The sequence below is a fragment of the Bombina bombina genome, chromosome 1, assembly GCF_027579735.1.
Source record: "Bombina bombina isolate aBomBom1 chromosome 1, aBomBom1.pri, whole genome shotgun sequence".
NCBI lineage: Eukaryota > Metazoa > Chordata > Amphibia > Anura > Bombinatoridae > Bombina > Bombina bombina.
This window is the reverse complement of record NC_069499.1, coordinates 1,179,752,279-1,179,770,220: the sequence shown is the minus strand read 5'-3', so window position 1 is coordinate 1,179,770,220 and position 17,942 is coordinate 1,179,752,279. Positions and strand designations below refer to the sequence as shown.

At 41.3% G+C, this 17,942-nt stretch overlaps 1 protein-coding gene across 4 annotated transcripts in view; it reads right to left on the bottom strand.

Annotated features, from left to right (window-relative positions):
- TANC2 (tetratricopeptide repeat, ankyrin repeat and coiled-coil containing 2) overlaps positions 1 to 17,942 on the bottom strand; it is a 785,323-nt gene that overhangs the window by 178,520 nt on the left and 588,861 nt on the right. For all 4 annotated transcript variants that reach the window (XM_053699768.1, XM_053699765.1, XM_053699775.1 and 1 more), the window contains 3 exons: positions 7,545 to 7,799; positions 6,785 to 6,910; positions 6,215 to 6,496 (listed from right to left, as the gene is read on the bottom strand). In XM_053699768.1, coding sequence (XP_053555743.1) covers positions 6,215 to 6,496; positions 6,785 to 6,910; positions 7,545 to 7,799 — 663 coding nt within the window. The remainder of the gene's footprint in view (positions 1 to 6,214; positions 6,497 to 6,784; positions 6,911 to 7,544; positions 7,800 to 17,942) is intronic.

Genomic DNA, 17,942 nt, shown 5'->3' with positions numbered 1-17,942 from the left:
TGTCTCCTTGCAACCGCCGGTCAAAAAAGAGGAAGTTAAAGAGGCTACACCCGGTCACATGGAGTGCCATGTAGGACCGCCCCTGCACTAACGAGAAAATGCACACCTGGGATATGGATCGCTGATAGGTGACAAGAGTGAATCTCTGCCCAGCGAATTATTTTTGAAACTTCTAACATCTCTAGGGAACTTCTCGTTCCCCCTTGATGGTTGATGTAAGCTACAGTCGTGATGTTGTCCGACTGAAATCTGATGTACCTCAGAGTTGCTAACTGAGGCCAAGCCTGAAGAGCCTTGAATATCGCTCTTAGTTCCAGAATATTTAATGGAAGGAGAGACTCCTCCTGAGTCCATGATCCCTGAGCCTTCAGGGAGTTCCAGACTGCACCCCAACCTAGAAGGCTTGCATCTGTCGTAACAATTGTCCAATCTGGCCTGCGAAAGGTCATACCTTTGGACAGATGGACCCGAGATAGCCACCAGAGAAGAGGATCCCTGGTCTCTTGGTCCAGATTCAGTTGAGGGGACAAATCTGTGTAATCCCCGCTCCACTGACTGAGCATGCATAGTTGCAGCAGTCTGAGATGTAAGCGTGCAAACGGCACTATGTCCACTGCCGCTACCATTAAGCCGATTACTTCCATACACTGAACCACTGAAGGGCGCGGAATGGAATGAAGAACCCGGCAGGAATTTAGAAGCTTTGATAACCTGTACTCCGTCAGGTGAATTTTAATTTCTACAGAATCTATCAGAGTCCCTAGAAAGGAAACTCTTGTGAGTGGGGATAGAGAACTCTTTTCCTCGTTCACTTTCCACCCATGCGACCACAGAAATGCCAGTACTACGTCCGTATGAGACTTGGCAATTTGGAAGTTTGACGCCTGTATCAGGATGTCGTCTAAATAAGGGGCTACTGCTATGCCCCGCGGCCTTAGGACCGCCATAAGTGACCCTAGAACCTTTGCAAAGATTCTTGGGGCTGTAGCTAATCCCAAGGGAAGAGCTACAACTGGTAATGCCTGTCTTAAAAGGCAAACCTGAGAAACCGATGATGATTTTTGTGTATTGGAATGTGAAGATAAGCATCCTTTAGATCCACTGTAGTCATATATTGACCCTCCTGGATCAGTGGTAGGATGGTACGAATAGTTTCCATCTTGAACGACGGAACTTTGAGGAATTTGTTTAAGATCTTTAGATCCAAAATTGGTCTGAAGGTTCCCTCTTTTTTGGGAACCACAAACAGATTTGAGTAAAAACCCTGTCCCTGTTCCTCCTTTGGAAGTGGATGGATCACTCCCATAACTAGGAGGACTCGTACACAGTGTAAGAATGCCTCTCTCTTTATCTGGTGTGCAGATAATTGTGAAAGGTGAAATCTCCCTTTTGGGGGGGAAGCTTTGAAGTCCAGAAGATATCCCTGGGATATAATTTCCAACGCCCAGGGATCCTGAACATCTCTTGCCCACGCCTGGGCAAAGAGTGAAAGTCTGCCCCCTACTAGATCCGTTCCCGGATAGGGGGCCGTTCCTTCATGCTGTCTTAGAGGCAGCAGCAGGCTTTTTTACCTGCTTACCTTTTTTCCATGTCAGGTTTGGTCTCCAGACCGTCTTGGATTGAGCAAAAGTTCCCTCTTGTTTATTATTAGAGGAAGTTGATGCCGCACCTGCCTTGAGGTTTTGAAAGGCATGAAAATTAGACTGTTTGGCCCTAGATTTGGACCTGTCCTGAGGAAGGGCATGACCTTTTCCTCCAGTGATATCAGCAATAATCTCCTTCAACCAGGCCCGAATAGGGTCTGCCCCATGAAGGGAATGTTAAGTAGCTTAGAGTTTGAAGTCACGTCAGCTGACCATGATCTAAGCCATAGCGCTCTGCGCGCCTGTATAGCAAAACCAGAATTCTTAGCCGTTAGTTTAGTCAAATGAACAATGGCATCGGAATAAAAGAATTGGCTAGCTTAAGTGCTCTAAGTTTGCCAAGTATGTCATCCAATGGAGTCGCTACCTGTAAAGCCTCTTCCAGAGACTCAAACCAGTACGCCGCAGCAGCAGTGACAGGGGCAATGCATGCAAGGGGCTGTAGGATAAAACCTTGTTGAATAAATATTTTCTTAAGGTAACCTCTAATTTTTTATCCATTGGATCTAAAAAAAAAAAAAAAGCACAACTGTCCTCGACAGTGATAGTAGTACGCTTTACTAGAGTAGAAACTGCTCCCTCCACCTTAGGGACTGTCTGCCATAAGTCCCATGTTGTGGCGTCTATTGGAAACATTTTTCTAAAAATAGGAGGGGAAGAGAAAGGCACACCTGGTCTATCCCATTCCTTATTAATAATTTCTGTAAACCTTTTAGGTATTTGGAAAAACATCAGTACACACTGGCACTGCAAAGTATTTATCCAGTCTACACAATTTCTCTGGCACTGCAATGGTATCACAGTCATTCAGAGCAGCTAAAACCTCCCTAAGCAACACGCGGAGATGTTCAAGCTTAAATTTAAATGTAGAAATATTAGAATCAGGTATCTTTCCTGAGTCATTAGCATCACCCACTGACTGAAGCTCTCTTTCCTCAGCTTAAGCATATTGTGAGACAGTATCAGACATGGTTCTTAAAGCGTCAGTATGCTCTGCATTTTGTCTCACCCCAGAGCTATCTCACTTCCTCTAAGTTCAGGTAGTCTGGCTAATACCGCTGACAGTGTATTATCCATGACTGCCGCCATGTCTTGTAAAGTAAACGCTATGGGCGCCCTAGATGTACTTGGCGCCATTTGAGCGTGAGTCCCTTAAGCGGGAGTCAAAGGGTTTGACACGTGGGGAAAGTTAGTCGGCATAACTTCCCCCTCGTCAGATTCCTCTGGTGATACATTTTTTAAAGACAGAAAATGATCTTTATTGCATAAAATGAAATCAGTACATTTGGTACACATTCTAAGAGGGGGTTCCACCATGGCTTTTAAACATAATAAACAAGGAGTTTCTTCCATGTCAGACATCTTTATACAGAATAGCAATGAGACTAGCAAGCTTGGAAAACACTTTAAATCAAGTTAACAAGCAAATATAAAAAAACGGTACTGTGCCTTTAAGAGAAACAAATTTTGTCAGAATTTGAAAAACAGTGAAAAAATGCAGTAAATCAAACAAAATTTTTACAGTGTGTATAATAGGCTAAGAGAGCATTGCACCCACTTGCAAATGGATGATTAACCCCTTAGTTCAAAAAACGGATCAAAAAAACGAAATAGACATTTTTTAACAGTCACAACGAACTGCCACAGCAAGCTGTGGCCCTACCTTCCCCAATAAACGACTTTGGAAAGCCTTTGGGCCCTTTAGAGATGTCCTATAGCATTCAGAGGGCCTTTGAGGGAAGCTGGATGTCACAGTTTGTAATTTTAACTGTACCAACTGTAACTTTTATACTACAACAGTGGAAATTGTTTCTAGTCAAAATTTAAGCCAGCCATGTGGAAAAATCTAGGCCCCAATAAAGTTTTATCACCAAAGCATATATAAAAACGATTAAACATGCCAGCAAACGTTTTATATTGTAAATATCATAAGGGTATTACCCCTGGGAGTAAGCATGATACCAGTCGTTATTAAATCACTGTATTCAGGCTTAACTTACATTAATCCGGTATCAGCAGCATTTTCTAGTGTTTTCCATCTCTAGAAAAAATTATAACTGCACATACCTGATAGCAGAATAAACTGCACGCCATTCTCTCGCTGAAGTTTTACCTCATCTGTGTAATCCCCTCAGACATATGTGAGAATAGCAATGGATCTTAGTTACAACCTGCTAAGATCATAGAAACCTCAGGCAGATTCTTCTTCTATATACTGCCTGAGATAAAATAGCACAACTCCGGTACTATTTAAAAATAACAAACTTTTGATTGAAGAAAATAAACTAGCTATATTTAACCACTCTCTCCTACAACGTCCTAGCTTGTTGAGAGTTGCAAGAGAATGACTGGCTATGACAGTTAGGGGAGGAGCTATATTACAGCTCTGCTGTGGGTGTCCTCTTGCAACTTCCTGTTGGGAATGAGAATATCCCACAAGTAATGGATGATCCGTGGACTGGATACACCTTACAAGAGAAAAGGATGCGTCGATCTCTCTAAGGACACCTGACTGTTCACACATTGACAGAGCCTCATCTCACACATGTCACAGCATTAAACACAATAAAGAATATTATGCATAAATCCCCCCCTGTTTAATAATCCCCTTTCCGAGGATATTAACCCTTGATTCTATACAGATAAAAGGAGACACACTGTGACCCTGTCTTCTTGCGTTATTAAATGTGTATAAATGAATACTATGCCGTAGAACAGGAACATGGCCTTTCAAGTGTGACAGGGTAGTAGCATCGCTCCTGACATGGACTTGAGTGCAGAAAGCAGGCAGCAAAACTCATCAACGCCGATTACTTATGGAGCTGTTAATCTGAGTCGGAATGGTTTCACAGAAAGACTCTCCCTGCATCTCCGGACTCTAGCATTCATCCAAGCTCTCACTGAGAGACTAACAGGACTACTTAAAACTCCAGTCCCATTGCGAAGAGTACTACCCTCCATAAGGGACTACTCAGAATCTTCCGACACTTCTCTGCCAACCTCCTGTGACAAAAGGCAAAGAATGACTGGGGGATGAGGGGAGTGGTTTAGGTATTTAAGAATTTGGCTGGGGTGTCTTTACCTCCTCCTGGTGGCCAGGTTCTTATTTTCCACAAGTAATGAAAGAAGCTGTGGACTCTCCTCCCATTAAGATGGAAAAAGTAAAAATCAACATGTTCAACAAAAGTATATTTATATAAGAGAAATATCCCTTAATATATATTTGTTAATTAAGACATTTTGTAAAGTTAAAGGGACACAAAACACCTTGAGATTGATATTTCAAATGTTTAAAGGGACACTGAACCCAAATTTTTTCTTTTGTAATTCAGAAAGAACATGTCATTTTAAGCAACTTTCTAATTTACTCCTATTATCAAATTTTCTTCGTTCTCTTGCTATCATTATTTAAAAAAGAAGGCATCTAAGCTTTTTTTTGGTTTCAGTACTCTGGACAGCACTTTTTTATTGGTGGGTGAATTTATCCACCAATCAGCAAGGACAACCCAGGTTGTTCACCAAAAATGGTCCGGCATCTAAACTTACATTCTTGCATTTCAAATAAAGATACCAAGAAAATGAAGAACATTTGATAATAGGAGTAAATTAGAAAGTTGCTTAAAATTTCAATCTCAATCACGAAAGAAATTTTTTGGGTACAGTGTCCCTTTAATTAAGCATGGTAAAAGAATTTTGCAATATACTTTCATTTTTGTTTTCCCTTATTACTGTAATTATGGGTTTTCCACTGAGAACCAGAAGTGCACACTGTAGACTTCACAAGATTAAAGGGATATAAAACCGGCCGTTTCATTGTTGTAAAAAAAAAAAAAGGAAAAAGAACTAATTTCATGGCAGGAAGCACTACAACATCACTATTCAATAGACACTTACAAACAAGCAGCAAAACAGTCAAACCAGTACTGAAACATATAAGACGAGGTTATGGAAAGAGGAGTATATTGTAGATCCATGAAGTGAGGCAGACACGTCCCTGTGACCGATTACAGAGGGTTTATGAAAGATTTGACATGAAGTGAAACCATAGAATCAAATCATACCCCAAATACATCCCTCTGACAAGCACTGTACTCTGAGGGGAATCCGGACTCAACACAGGCCCAGCAGCACAACCGCTACTAAAAGTATATGTGCTGATGAAGCAAGCACTAATAAGCTGGCCAAGGGCATTCCTAACGGCTAAAACATAAACTTACCTCAAAAAACTTTAACCTAGTACTGAGAATATTATCAGTAGAAGGTTTTGAGCATATCCTGGAGTAAGAATACAAGACAAATAAGGCTTGGTAATTTAAAAATTTGTCTTGCCCGCAAGGAATTTTGGTCGCATTTGGCGACCGGACCGGTCTATTCATATGCATTGTGTGTGTGTGTGTGTGTGTGTATATATATATAGCGCATTAGTACTGTGATGATTTTTGGTTCTTAATTTTGTTCACTAAACAAATTCAGTCATAAGTGCACTGGTGACTTTCTCCTAACATTACTTTTGCCCAAAACCGAATACACAGGCATGCAAACAAATAATTTTGTCATGCTGAAAGACTTACGTTTTGGAGAGGCATGGGGGCTGTCAGTGGTAGCTTGTCTCATGCGAGTCCCGTGGCAGCTCAAGGCAACTAGCCTGGAAATTATTGCAGTTTTCCCAAAGCCAATATTGCCACATATAACCACTCCCTGATTCACAGTCTCATCGTCACTCTGCAGATGTGCATCAATTTCATGAAACAGCCAGTCCCGGCCCACAAACACTGTGTCACTGGTGATACTTGGAACCTCAAAAAGTAGCGGCTTAAGGGAAATGTCTGGAGGCCGGTAGGGAGCAAAGCGGACTGTGGGAGAAGAGAGATGAACAAAATAGAGGTGAGTGAAAAGATGGGAGGAGAAAAAGTGAAAGAATGAAAGAGTGAAAGGAGTAGATGAGGCAAGTGAAAGCTAAGGAAATATAAGCTATAAGTAGCTATGCCTACTATCAAAAGGCTCTTCAGTGTATCCTTTATAATCTAAAGTTAGATTTCACTATAGGTGTTGCATATGTGTTTAGAGATTGACTGATTATATTTTGTGAGGAGCTTAATTGTAGAGATGAAATTATTAATTTCATAGTGTAAATTCCTTACCTCGTAGATCTTGTGGGGTCCGTGGACCAGCCAGGGTCTGACGTGGCATTCTGAGAGAAGTACGCAAGGGTGTGTGTCTCTGCTCATCCAAATAAGCAAGATCTTCCAGGTGTGCTGAACTTGTGGCTATGAGAGAGGAGGAAGAGAGGATAGATAGGTGGAGTGGGTGGTAAAAGGAGGGTGGATGAGTGGTGGGGATAGGGTGGATAGATTGATTAGGGGTAAAGGCATGGGGAAAAGATAAGGTGGATGGCAGGGTGGAGGGAAAGATTGGGAAGATAAATATGGTGATAGGAGAAATGAGAGGGTGTATAGGTGATATGTGGGAAAAGGAGGGTGGATAGAGTGGAGAAAAGGATGGAAGAAAGATGGGGTGGAAGAAAAGTGATGGTCAATGAGTTGGGTGGGGGGAAATAAAAATGGAGAAATTAAATTGGAGTGTGAGAAAAGTTTATAAAAAAAAGGGAGTTTTAAATTATTGGTCTATTTGTGCTCAATAGCAGTCAGTCACACTAATCTTATGTCCCTAAACATTATTACACTAGGCCTATGCTCGCTAAACATATTTACACCAGACCTATGTTAATTAAACATCATTACAACAGGCCTATCCTCACTCATTACATTAAGTCTCTCCCCCTCTCACAAAACCTCACTGCACTGTGACCCTTGTCCTCCTTACTAATTACATTATACTAGGCCTCTACAAAATAAACTTCATTACATAAAATCTTCAAACCTCCTGTGACAGCATTCATACCTGCCACAGAGTTAGGACGAGGCATGAGGTAGAGTGGGATGGACTGCACAGATTGGGACAGAGCTGTGTCCAGACCTCTCTCAGGTATCTTGTTAAGGCTGAAGGTGGACGCCATTATATTTTCATCCACCCGGTACAGACATGAATCCATGCTTGACTTTTGTCCCTGCTTCACACATCCACGGGAGCCACTATCTCTACTTTCAGCTCCATATTTGGATCGGTCCAAATTCTCAGAGTAGCTTGTCAGAGTGGCTGCAGGAAAGAGAGAGATTGTATTATTAAAAGGTAATTGGCCTGTAATATACACTATAAAGTATGTTTTTGTGGCAATTAACCTTACTGTAAACAAAGCAAAAAAAAAAAAAAAAACAGGCTATCTCAAGACACCCATGGGTGCCCCTCACTACCTCTCTAGGCTGCCACATCTAAAATGTAGCTTGGTATGACTTAATCCTTTCTAGGTCTCGCAGCGGTGAAATAAAAATAGGACTTTTGTGTTATTACACACACTAGAACACTGGTTTTCAAACCTGTCCTCAGGCCTCCGTAACAGTCCAGGTTTTCTGGATTACCTTGGATGAGAGCAGGTAAAATAACCATGTTTACTAATCAGATAATTGTTTCAGCTGTGCTCCAGTTCAGATATCCACAAAAAATGGCCTGTTAGGGAAGCCTGAGGACAGGTTTGAAAACCAGTGCACTAGAAGTATATATATATATATATATATATATATATATATATATATATATATATATATATATACACAAACATATATACATACACACATACATACACTCACATACACACACATACATACATATATATATATATATATATACATATACATACACTCACACACATATATATCTGGAAAAACTTAAAAGAGACAACTGCAAATGTATCAGTTTCTCTGGTTTTACTATTTATTGGTATGTGTTTGAGTAAAATTAACATTTACTGTATAAGCTACTGACAACATTTCTCCCAAATTCCAATAAAAATATTGTCATATTTGCAGAGAATAATAACTGGTCAAAATAACAATAAAAGGTGAAGTGTTTTCAGACCTTGAATAATGCAAAGAAAACATATATTTTAACAATACTGTTTTACCTTGCCAAGAGTTTAGAAATCAATATTTGGTGGAATAACTTTGATTTTCAATTACAGTTTTCATGCCTCTTGGTATACTCTCCACCAGTCTTTCACGTTGCTGTTGGGTAACTTTATGCCACTCCTGGTGCAAAAATTCAAGCAGCCTGGATTTTTTCGATTGCTTGTAACCATCCATCTTCCTCTTGATCACATTCCAGAGGTTTTAAATGGGGTTCAGGAGATTGGGCTGGCCATGATAGGGTCGTGATCTGGTGGTCCTCCATTTACACCTTGATTAACATGGTTGTGTGGCATGGAGCATTGTTCTGCTGGGAAAAAACACAATCCTCAGAGTTGGGGAAAATTTTCAGAGCAGTAAAAAGCAAGTTTTCTTCCAGGATAACCTTGTATATGGCTTGATTTACAGGGTACTTACACAGAATCTACCCAATACCAGGTAAAGTCCAATTTCCAGCTTTGCCCAAAACCTGGTCATCTAATGGTTGGATAGAGGCCTGGAGAGGAGGGGCCTACAAGCCACCATGACATTTGGTGGAGGATTGATGATAATCTGGGGCTGCTTCAGCAAGGCTGTAATCAGGCAGATTTATCTTTATGACTGATGCATGAATCAAGCAACGTACAAAGGTTACCCAGGAAGAAAACAAACTTGCTTCCTTCTGCTCTGACAATGTTCCCCAACACTGAAGATTGGTTTTCCGAGCAGGACAAAGAACCATGCCACACAGCCAGGTCAATCAAAGTGTGGATGGAGGATCACCAGATCAAGACCCTGTCATGGCCAGCCCAATCTCCAGACCTGAACCCCATTGAAAACCTCTGGAATGTAATCATATGTCACCTGATGAAGGGGCGTGACCCAGAAACGCGTAGTAAGTATGTTGTTTTAGTTGTCTGGCCAGATCAGTAGGTTGCTACTTGCTGCTAACTTTTACTCATACTTTTGTATGTTTGTTTTTATTGTCATTGTTTTTATTGTTACCATTTTTATTGTATTATGTTCAATGTATTAAGATGCAACTAGTTTGCAATACATTTCAAAGTGTGCAACTAATTACCAGCTAGCTTATTTAAGCTAGGTTTATTTATTCTATATAGAGTTTGCAACAACACTTGCCTATGTCATATATACTTTTGCAAATTTAAATTGTGATTTTTACACTTTAAATAAACACCAATATTTATATTGAAAAGTTGATGGCACATTTTTATATATATATATATATATATATATATATATATATATATATATACACATATATATACACACACACACACATACACACACACACACACACACATATATATATATATATATATATATATTATATATACACATACAGGGCCAACACAACCCTAAAACGTTGTTATTTCATGGTTCAGATAGAGCATACAATTTTAAACACCTTTCCAATTGACTTCTTTTAGGAAATTGTCTTCATTTGCTTGGTATCTTTTGTTGAAGGAGCATGCACTACTGGGAACTAGCTGAACACATGTGAGCCAATGACAAGAGGCACATATGTGCAGCCACCAAACAGCATCCAACACCCAGTAGTCTATTGAATCATGAAAGCTTAATTTTGACTTAACAGTCTGTTTTACTTCTGTACAAATATTTTTCTGTTTTTCTCAGTATCCTTTATGCTTACAACAATGCCGCACTTCTAATGCAGTCAGAGACGTTTGTTGTGTGCTGGCTAATTTTAGAAACAAGAGCACATTTAAAAGACCAGCTGTAGGGACATCAACAACAAAGATACCACAGCCAACATGAAAGGAAGATACAGTAACACACCAATGTGGAAACATGAACAACAGAGAAAGACGCCTCTGTAGCACGAGCCCTGAAACAAAAATAATGAGAAAGTGCCTGTTGTAGACAACTCTGATAAAAACATCATACAGAAATACAAACGTGAAAAGATATAGGCCAGAAAACCATGTTAAATAGAAACAGTCTGAGAGAGCAGTACTGCAGGAGGGCTCGAAACACTGAGAAGGAACTAGAGAACTAGTTCATCTAAAAGTCATCCTTACACATCAATAGTGGGGTGAGACTCCAAGACAAAACACCCTCCTTATTGTAAAAGTCTAATGGTGCATAGCACACAAATTGTTCTCCTCCTCCTACTGACCACATAACTAGAAGCACAATTAATTTCTTCTCAGAATGAAGAGAAATACTGAACACATTAAAAATAATAATAATAATAATAATAATAATAAAAGAAGCAAAAGTGGTCTGAAAGTTTGGGAGCTGCCACCCATAGGGAGTTAAAAAGAGGATCTTTAAGAAGTCTCACCTGAGAGTTTTATAAGTCTACTTATTTTACAAATGTCATTGAGCAAATCCTTTTTATTGACAAAATATCCATACACAAATAAGCAGTAAAAAGAGGTAAAATGAAACCTATAGACAATGATATCGAACTGGGATCAGATTTCAACCACACTTTGCCGCACTACATCTAAAACAGACTGCAAAGCTGCAAGACTGTTTGAATTAAATACAATCGAAGTATTTTTTTTTACTGAACTACAGTATCTAAAACATGATGAGCCCTTATTACCTCTGCATTACAAATATTGTTTGATACATATCAGCTTTAAAATCAATTTCTTTGTGGCACAATGATAGACCCAGATTATTGCTAAAGTGAAATTGATATATGTAGAATAACGTGTTTAAACATAGGACACAATACACAAAGGGTATAAGAGCACCCAAGAGATGTGAGGCATATTCATCCAATACATGTCTCAGATTGTGTAGGAGACTAGAAAATACAGATAATGGAGTTTGTGATATTAATGGCAGACAGCTGTGCTTAGGGTCAAGGGGAGATCATCTATATGGACTTTATAGTTAAACTCCCCTAAACTGTCATTGAGCGGCTAAGAGAAGCACCGTAACCCTTAGTGGAATGGTAGTTTGCGCTTTCGTTTGCTTTCAAGGGAGATGAAACACACATTTTTTCTTTCACGATTCAGAAAGAGCATGCAATTTTAAACAACTTTCCATTTTACTTTTATTATCTAATTTACTTCATTCTCTTGATATCTTTTGTTTAGTTTAATAGCATATCTAAATAGGCACAGTAGCTTTTGATTGGTGGCTACACTTAGATGCCTCGTGTGATTGTTGAACAACAAGCAATACACATGGGCGAGCTAAAGTATATCTGAAGAATGAAGCAAATGAAATAACAAGTAAATTGTTGTTGTTTGCCTAACTTCCTTGTTTAGCTAACTTCTTACTTAAACAGATAATCAAGGCAGCAGACCCTCTCAGAGCAGGCTCACAGAGTTACTGTGCTAGATTTATTAAAAATAAAACGTATGCTTACCTGATAAATGTATTTCTTTCCGGACATAGAGAGTCCACAACGTCATTCCAATTACTAGTGGGATATGCACTCCTGGCCAGCAGGAGGAGGCAAAGAGCACCCCAGCAAAGCTGTTAAGTGTCACTTCCCTTACCCATAACCCTGAGTCATTCAGTCGAAGGGAAATGGAAAAAGAAGATAACACAAAGGTGTAGAGGTGCCTGAGGTTTAGTAAAAAACAGAATTTATGCTTACCTGATAAATTACTTTCTCCAACGGTGTGTCCGGTCCACGGCGTCATCCATTACTTGTGGGAAATATTCTCCCCCACAGGGAAAGGCAAGGAGAGCACACAGCAAGAGCTGTCCATATAGCTCCCCCTCTGGCTCCGACCCCCAGTCATTCGACCGACGGTTAGGAGAAAAAGGAGAAACTATAGGGTGCCGTGGTGACTGTAGTGTACAAAGAAAAAAAATTTCAACCCGATTAGGAAACCAGGGCGGGCCGTGGACCGGACACACCGTTGGAGAAAGTAATTTATCAGGTAAGCATAAATTCTGTTTTCTCCAACATTGGTGTGTCCGGTCCACGGCGTCATCCATTACTTGTGGGAACCAATACCAAAGCTTTAGGACACGGATGAAGGGAGGGAGCAAATCAGGTTACCTAAATGGAAGGCACCACGGCTTGCAAAACCTTTCTCCCAAAAATAGCCTCCGAAGAAGCATAAGTATCAAATTTGTAGAATTTGGCAAAAGTGTGCAGAGAGGACCAAGTCGCTGCGTTACATATCTGATCAACAGAAGCCTCGTTCTTGTAGGCCCAAGTGGAAGCCACAGCCCTAGTAAAGTGAGCTGTGATTCGGTCAGGAGGTTGCCGTCCGGCAGTCTCATAAGCCAATCGGATAATGCTTTTCAGCCAGAAAGAGAGAGAGGTAGCAGTAGCTTTTTGACCTCTCCTCTTACCAGAGTAAACGACAAACAAAGATGAGGTTTGTCTAAAATCTTTTGTTGCTTCTAAGTAGAACTTTAAAGCACAAACAACATCTAAATTGTGTAATAAACGTTCCTTCTTTGAAACTGGATTCAGACACAGAGAAGGAACAACTATTTCCTGGTTAATATTCTTGTTGGAAACAACTTTTGGAAGAAAACCAGGCTTAGTACGCAAAACAACCTTATCTGAATGGAAAACCAGATAGGTTGGATTACATTGCAAAGCAGATAATTCAGAAACTCTTCTAGCAGAAGAAATAGCAACCAAAAACAGAACTTTCCAAGATAATAACTTAATATCTATGGAATGTAAAGGTTCAAACAGAACCCCTTGAAGAACTGAAAGAACTAAATTTAGACTCCAAGGAGGAGTCATGGGTCTGTAAACAGGCTTGATTCTAACCAAAGCCTGAACAAAAGCTTGTACATCTGGCACAGCTGCCAGTCGTTTGTGTAACAAGACAGATAAAGCAGAAATCTGTCCTTTTAGAGAACTAGCTGACAACCCTTTATCCAAACCTTCTTGGAGAAAGGAGAGAATCTTTGGAATTTTAATCTTACTCCAGGAGAATCCCTTGGATTCACACCAGCAGATATATTTTTTCCATATTTTATGGTAAATCTTTCTAGTCACAGGTTTTCTGGCTTGGACCAGAGTATCTATCACAGAATTTGAAAACCCACGCTTGGATAAAATCAAGCATTCAATTTCCAAGCAGTCAGATGCAGAGAAACTAGATTTGGATGTTCGAATGGACCTTGTACTAGAAGATCCTGTCTCAAAGGTAGCTTCCATGCTGGAGCCGATGACATATTCACCAGGTCTGCATACCAAGTCCTGCGTGGCCACGCAGGAGCTATCAGAATCACAGAGGCCTTCTCCTGTTTGATCCTGGCTATGAGCCTGGGAAGGAGAGGAAACGGTGGAAACACATACGCTAGGTTGAACGACCAAGGCGCCACTAATGCATCCACTAGAGTCACCTTGGGATCCCTGGATCTGGACCCGTAGCAAGGAATCTTGAAGTTCTGACGGGACGCCATTAGATCCATGTCTGGAATGCCCCATAATTGGGTTAACTGAGCAAAGACCTCCGGGTGGAGTTCCCACTCCCCCGGATGGAAAGTCTGACGACTCAAAATGTCCGCCTCCCAGTTGTCTACTCCTGGGATGTGAATAGCAGATAGATGGCAGGAGTGATTCTCTGCCCATTGGATAATCTTGGTTACTTCCTTCATCGCTAGGGAACTCTTTGTTCCCCCCTGATGATTGATGTACGCAACAGTCGTTATGTTGTCCGACTGAAATCTTATGAACCTGGCTTCCGCTAGCTGAGGCCAAGCCAGGAGCGCATAGAATATTGCTCTTAGTTCCAAAATGTTTATCGGGAGAAGCGACTCTTCCCGAGACCATAGGCCCTGAGCTTTCAGGGAGTCCCAGACCGCGCCCCACCTCAAGAGGCTGGCGTCGGTCGTGACGATGACCCACTCCGGTCTGCGGAAACTCATTCCCTGAGACAGGTGATCCTGGGTCAACCACCAGAGAAGTGAGTCCCTGGTTACCTGGTCTACTTGAATTTGGGGAGACAAGTCTGTATAGTCCCCATTCCACTGATTGAGCATGCACAGCTGTAATGGTCTTAGATGAATCCGAGCAAAAGGAACCACGTCCATTGCTGCGACCATTAGTCCTATTACTTCCATGCACTGAGCTATGGAGGGTTGAGGAATAGAATGAAGAACTCGACAAACGTTTAGAAGCTTTAGCTTTCCGACTTCTGTCAGGAAGATCTTCATTTCCACAGAATCTATTATTGTTCCCAGAAAAGGAACCCTTGTGGACGGTGACAGTGAACTCTTTTCTATGTTCACCTTCCACCTGTGAGATCTGAGAAAAGCCAACACAATGTCTGTGTGGGCCCTTGCTTTGGAAAGAGACGACGCTTGGATTAGGATGTCGTCTAGATAAGGTGCTACAGCGATGCCCCTCGGTCTTAGGACCGCTAGAAGGGACCCTAGCACCTTTGTGAAAATTCTGGGAGCGGTGGCTAAACCGAATGGAAGAGCCACGAACTGGTAATGTTTGTCCAGAAAGGCAAACCTCAGGAACTGATGATGAGTTTTGTGGATTGGAATATGCAGATACGCATCCTTTAGATCCACGGTAGTCAAATATTGACCCTGCTGGATTGTCGGCAAGATTGTCCGAATGGTTTCCATTTTGAAGGATGGAACACTGAGGAACTTGTTTAATATCTTTAAATCCAGAATTGGCCTGAAAGTTCCCTCTTTTTTGGGAACCACAAACAGGTTTGAGTAAAAACCTAGACCTTGTTCCCCGGAGGGGACTGGGTTTATCACTCCCATCTTTGATAGGTCTCTTACACAATGTAAGAATGCCTGTTTCTTTATCTGGTCTGAAGATAAGCGAGACAGGTGGAACCTTCCCCTTGGAGGAAGTCCCTTGAACTCTAGCAGGTATCCCTTGGAGACTATCTCTAGTGCCCAGGGATCCGGAACATCTCTTGCCCAAGCCTGAGCGAAGAGAGATAGTCTGCCCCCTACCAGATCCGGTCCCGGATCGGGGCTACCCCTTCATGCTGTCTTGGTAGCAGCAGCAGGTTTCTTGGTCTGTTTACCCTTGTTCCAGCCTTGCATGGGCTTCCAAGCGGGTTTGGGCTGGGCCGCGTTACCTTCTTGTCTAGCGGCAGTGGAGTTATTAGCCGGTCCGTTCCTGAAATTGCGAAAGGAACGAAAATTAGACTTGTTCTTAGCCTTAAAAGGCCTATCCTGTGGGAGGGCATGGCCCTTACCCCCAGTGATGTCTGAAATAATTTCCTTCAATTCCGGCCCAAAAAGGGTCTAACACTTGAAAGGAATATTAAGTAACTTAGTCTTGGACGACACATCTGCCGACCAGGATTTCAGCCAAAGCGCCCTCCGCGCTACTATAGCAAAACCTGAGTTTTTCGCCGCCAATTTCGTTATTTGAAAGGCGGCATCCAATATAAAGGAATTAGCTAATTTTAATGCGTGAATTCTGTCCATGACTTCTTCATAGGAAGTCTCTTTCTGGAGCGACCTTTCTAGTTCCTCGAACCAAAAGGACGCCGCTGAAGTGACAGTAATAACACACGTAGCTGGTTGAAGGATGAACCCTTGCTGAACAAAAATCTTTTTAAGCAATCCTTCCAATTTTTTATCCATAGGATCTTTGAAAGCACAGCTGTCCTCTATAGGAATAGTGGTGCGCTTCGCTAGTGTTGAAACAGCTCCCTCAACCTTCGGGACCGTCTGCCATGCGTCCCTTCTAGGGTCTACTATGGGAAACATTTTCTTAAATATAGGAGGTGGGGCAAAGGGTACACCTGGCTTCTCCCACTCCTTTTCCACTATGTTCGCTACCCTTTTGGGTATTGGAAAAGCGTTGTCGTGCACTGGGACCTCTAAAAATTTGTCCAATTTGCACAACTTCTCTGGTACTACCATAGAATCACAGTCATCCAGAGTAGCTAATACCTCCTTTAGCAAAGCGCGGAGATGTTCTAGCTTAAACTTAAACGCTACTATATCAGGTTCTGCCTGTTGAGAAATTTTTCCTGAGTCTGAAATTTCACCCTCAGACAGCCCTTCCCTCACAGCCAATTCCGATTGATGTGAGGGTAAAATAGATAAAGCATCGTCAGCGTCTGATTGTTCATCTCTTTTATCTGTATTTAAAGCTGAACAATCACGCTTTCTCTGAAATGCTGGCAGTTTGGATACAAGATTTGCTATAGAATTATCCACTACTGCTGTTAATTGTTGCATAGAAATAAGCACTGGCGCGCTAGGTGTCGCCTGCGCGGGCAAAGCTTGTGTAGACACAGAAGGAGAGGATGTAGAACTATCCCCACTACCTTCATTAGATAAATCATCTTGGGCAACATTATGAAATGTAACAGAGCTGTCCTCATTTTGTTTGGAAGCTATGGCACAATTATCACACTCGAAGGGGGAACCACATTTGTCTCTACACACACAGAACATAGGTTATCTGATGGCACAGACATGTTAAACAGATTTAGGCAGGCAAACAATGCAATAAAAACGATTTTAAACAAAAACGTTACTGTCTCTTTAAATAATAAAATGACACACTTTATTTCTGAATGTTCAAAAAACTATGAAGGCAATATCCGATTTTTCTGAAATTTGGATCCCAGTGTCTTAATGCTTAGAAAGTATTGCACAGCAAATATGGAGACTCTAGCTCATAAAACAAGCAAACCGGAGCCAATTGTTGGATTTAACCGTTTTTATACACCACAATCCCTGCTTACAGCATTGCTGCAGCTTTTACCTTTCTTAGGGGTCAATCATCCACAGAAAACATAATTTATGCTTACCTGATAAATTTATTTCTCTTGTAGTGTGTTCAGTCCACGGGTCATCCATTACTTATGGGATATATTCTCCTTCCCAACAGGAAGTTGCAAGAGGATCACCCAAGCAGAGCTGCCATATAGCTCCTCCCCTCACATGTCTTATCCAGTCATTCGACCGAAACAAGACGAGAAAGGAGAAACTATAAGGTGCAGTGGTGACTGGAGTTATAATTTTAAAATTTAGAACCTGCCTTAAAAAGACAGGGCGGGCCGTGGACTGAACACACTACAAGAGAAATAAATTTATCAGGTAAGCATAAATTATGTTTTCTCTTGTTAAATGTGTTCAGTCCACGGGTCATCCATTACTTATGGGATACCAATACCAAAGCTAAGTACACGGATGATGGGAGGGACAAGGCAGGAACATTAAACAGAAGGAACCACTGCCTGTAGAACCTTTCTCCCAAAACCAGCCTCCGAAGAAGCGAAAGTGTCAAATTTGTAAAATTTGGAAAAAGTATGAAGTGAAGACCAAGTTGCAGCCTTGCAAATCTGTTCAACAGAGGCCTCATTCTTAAAGGCCC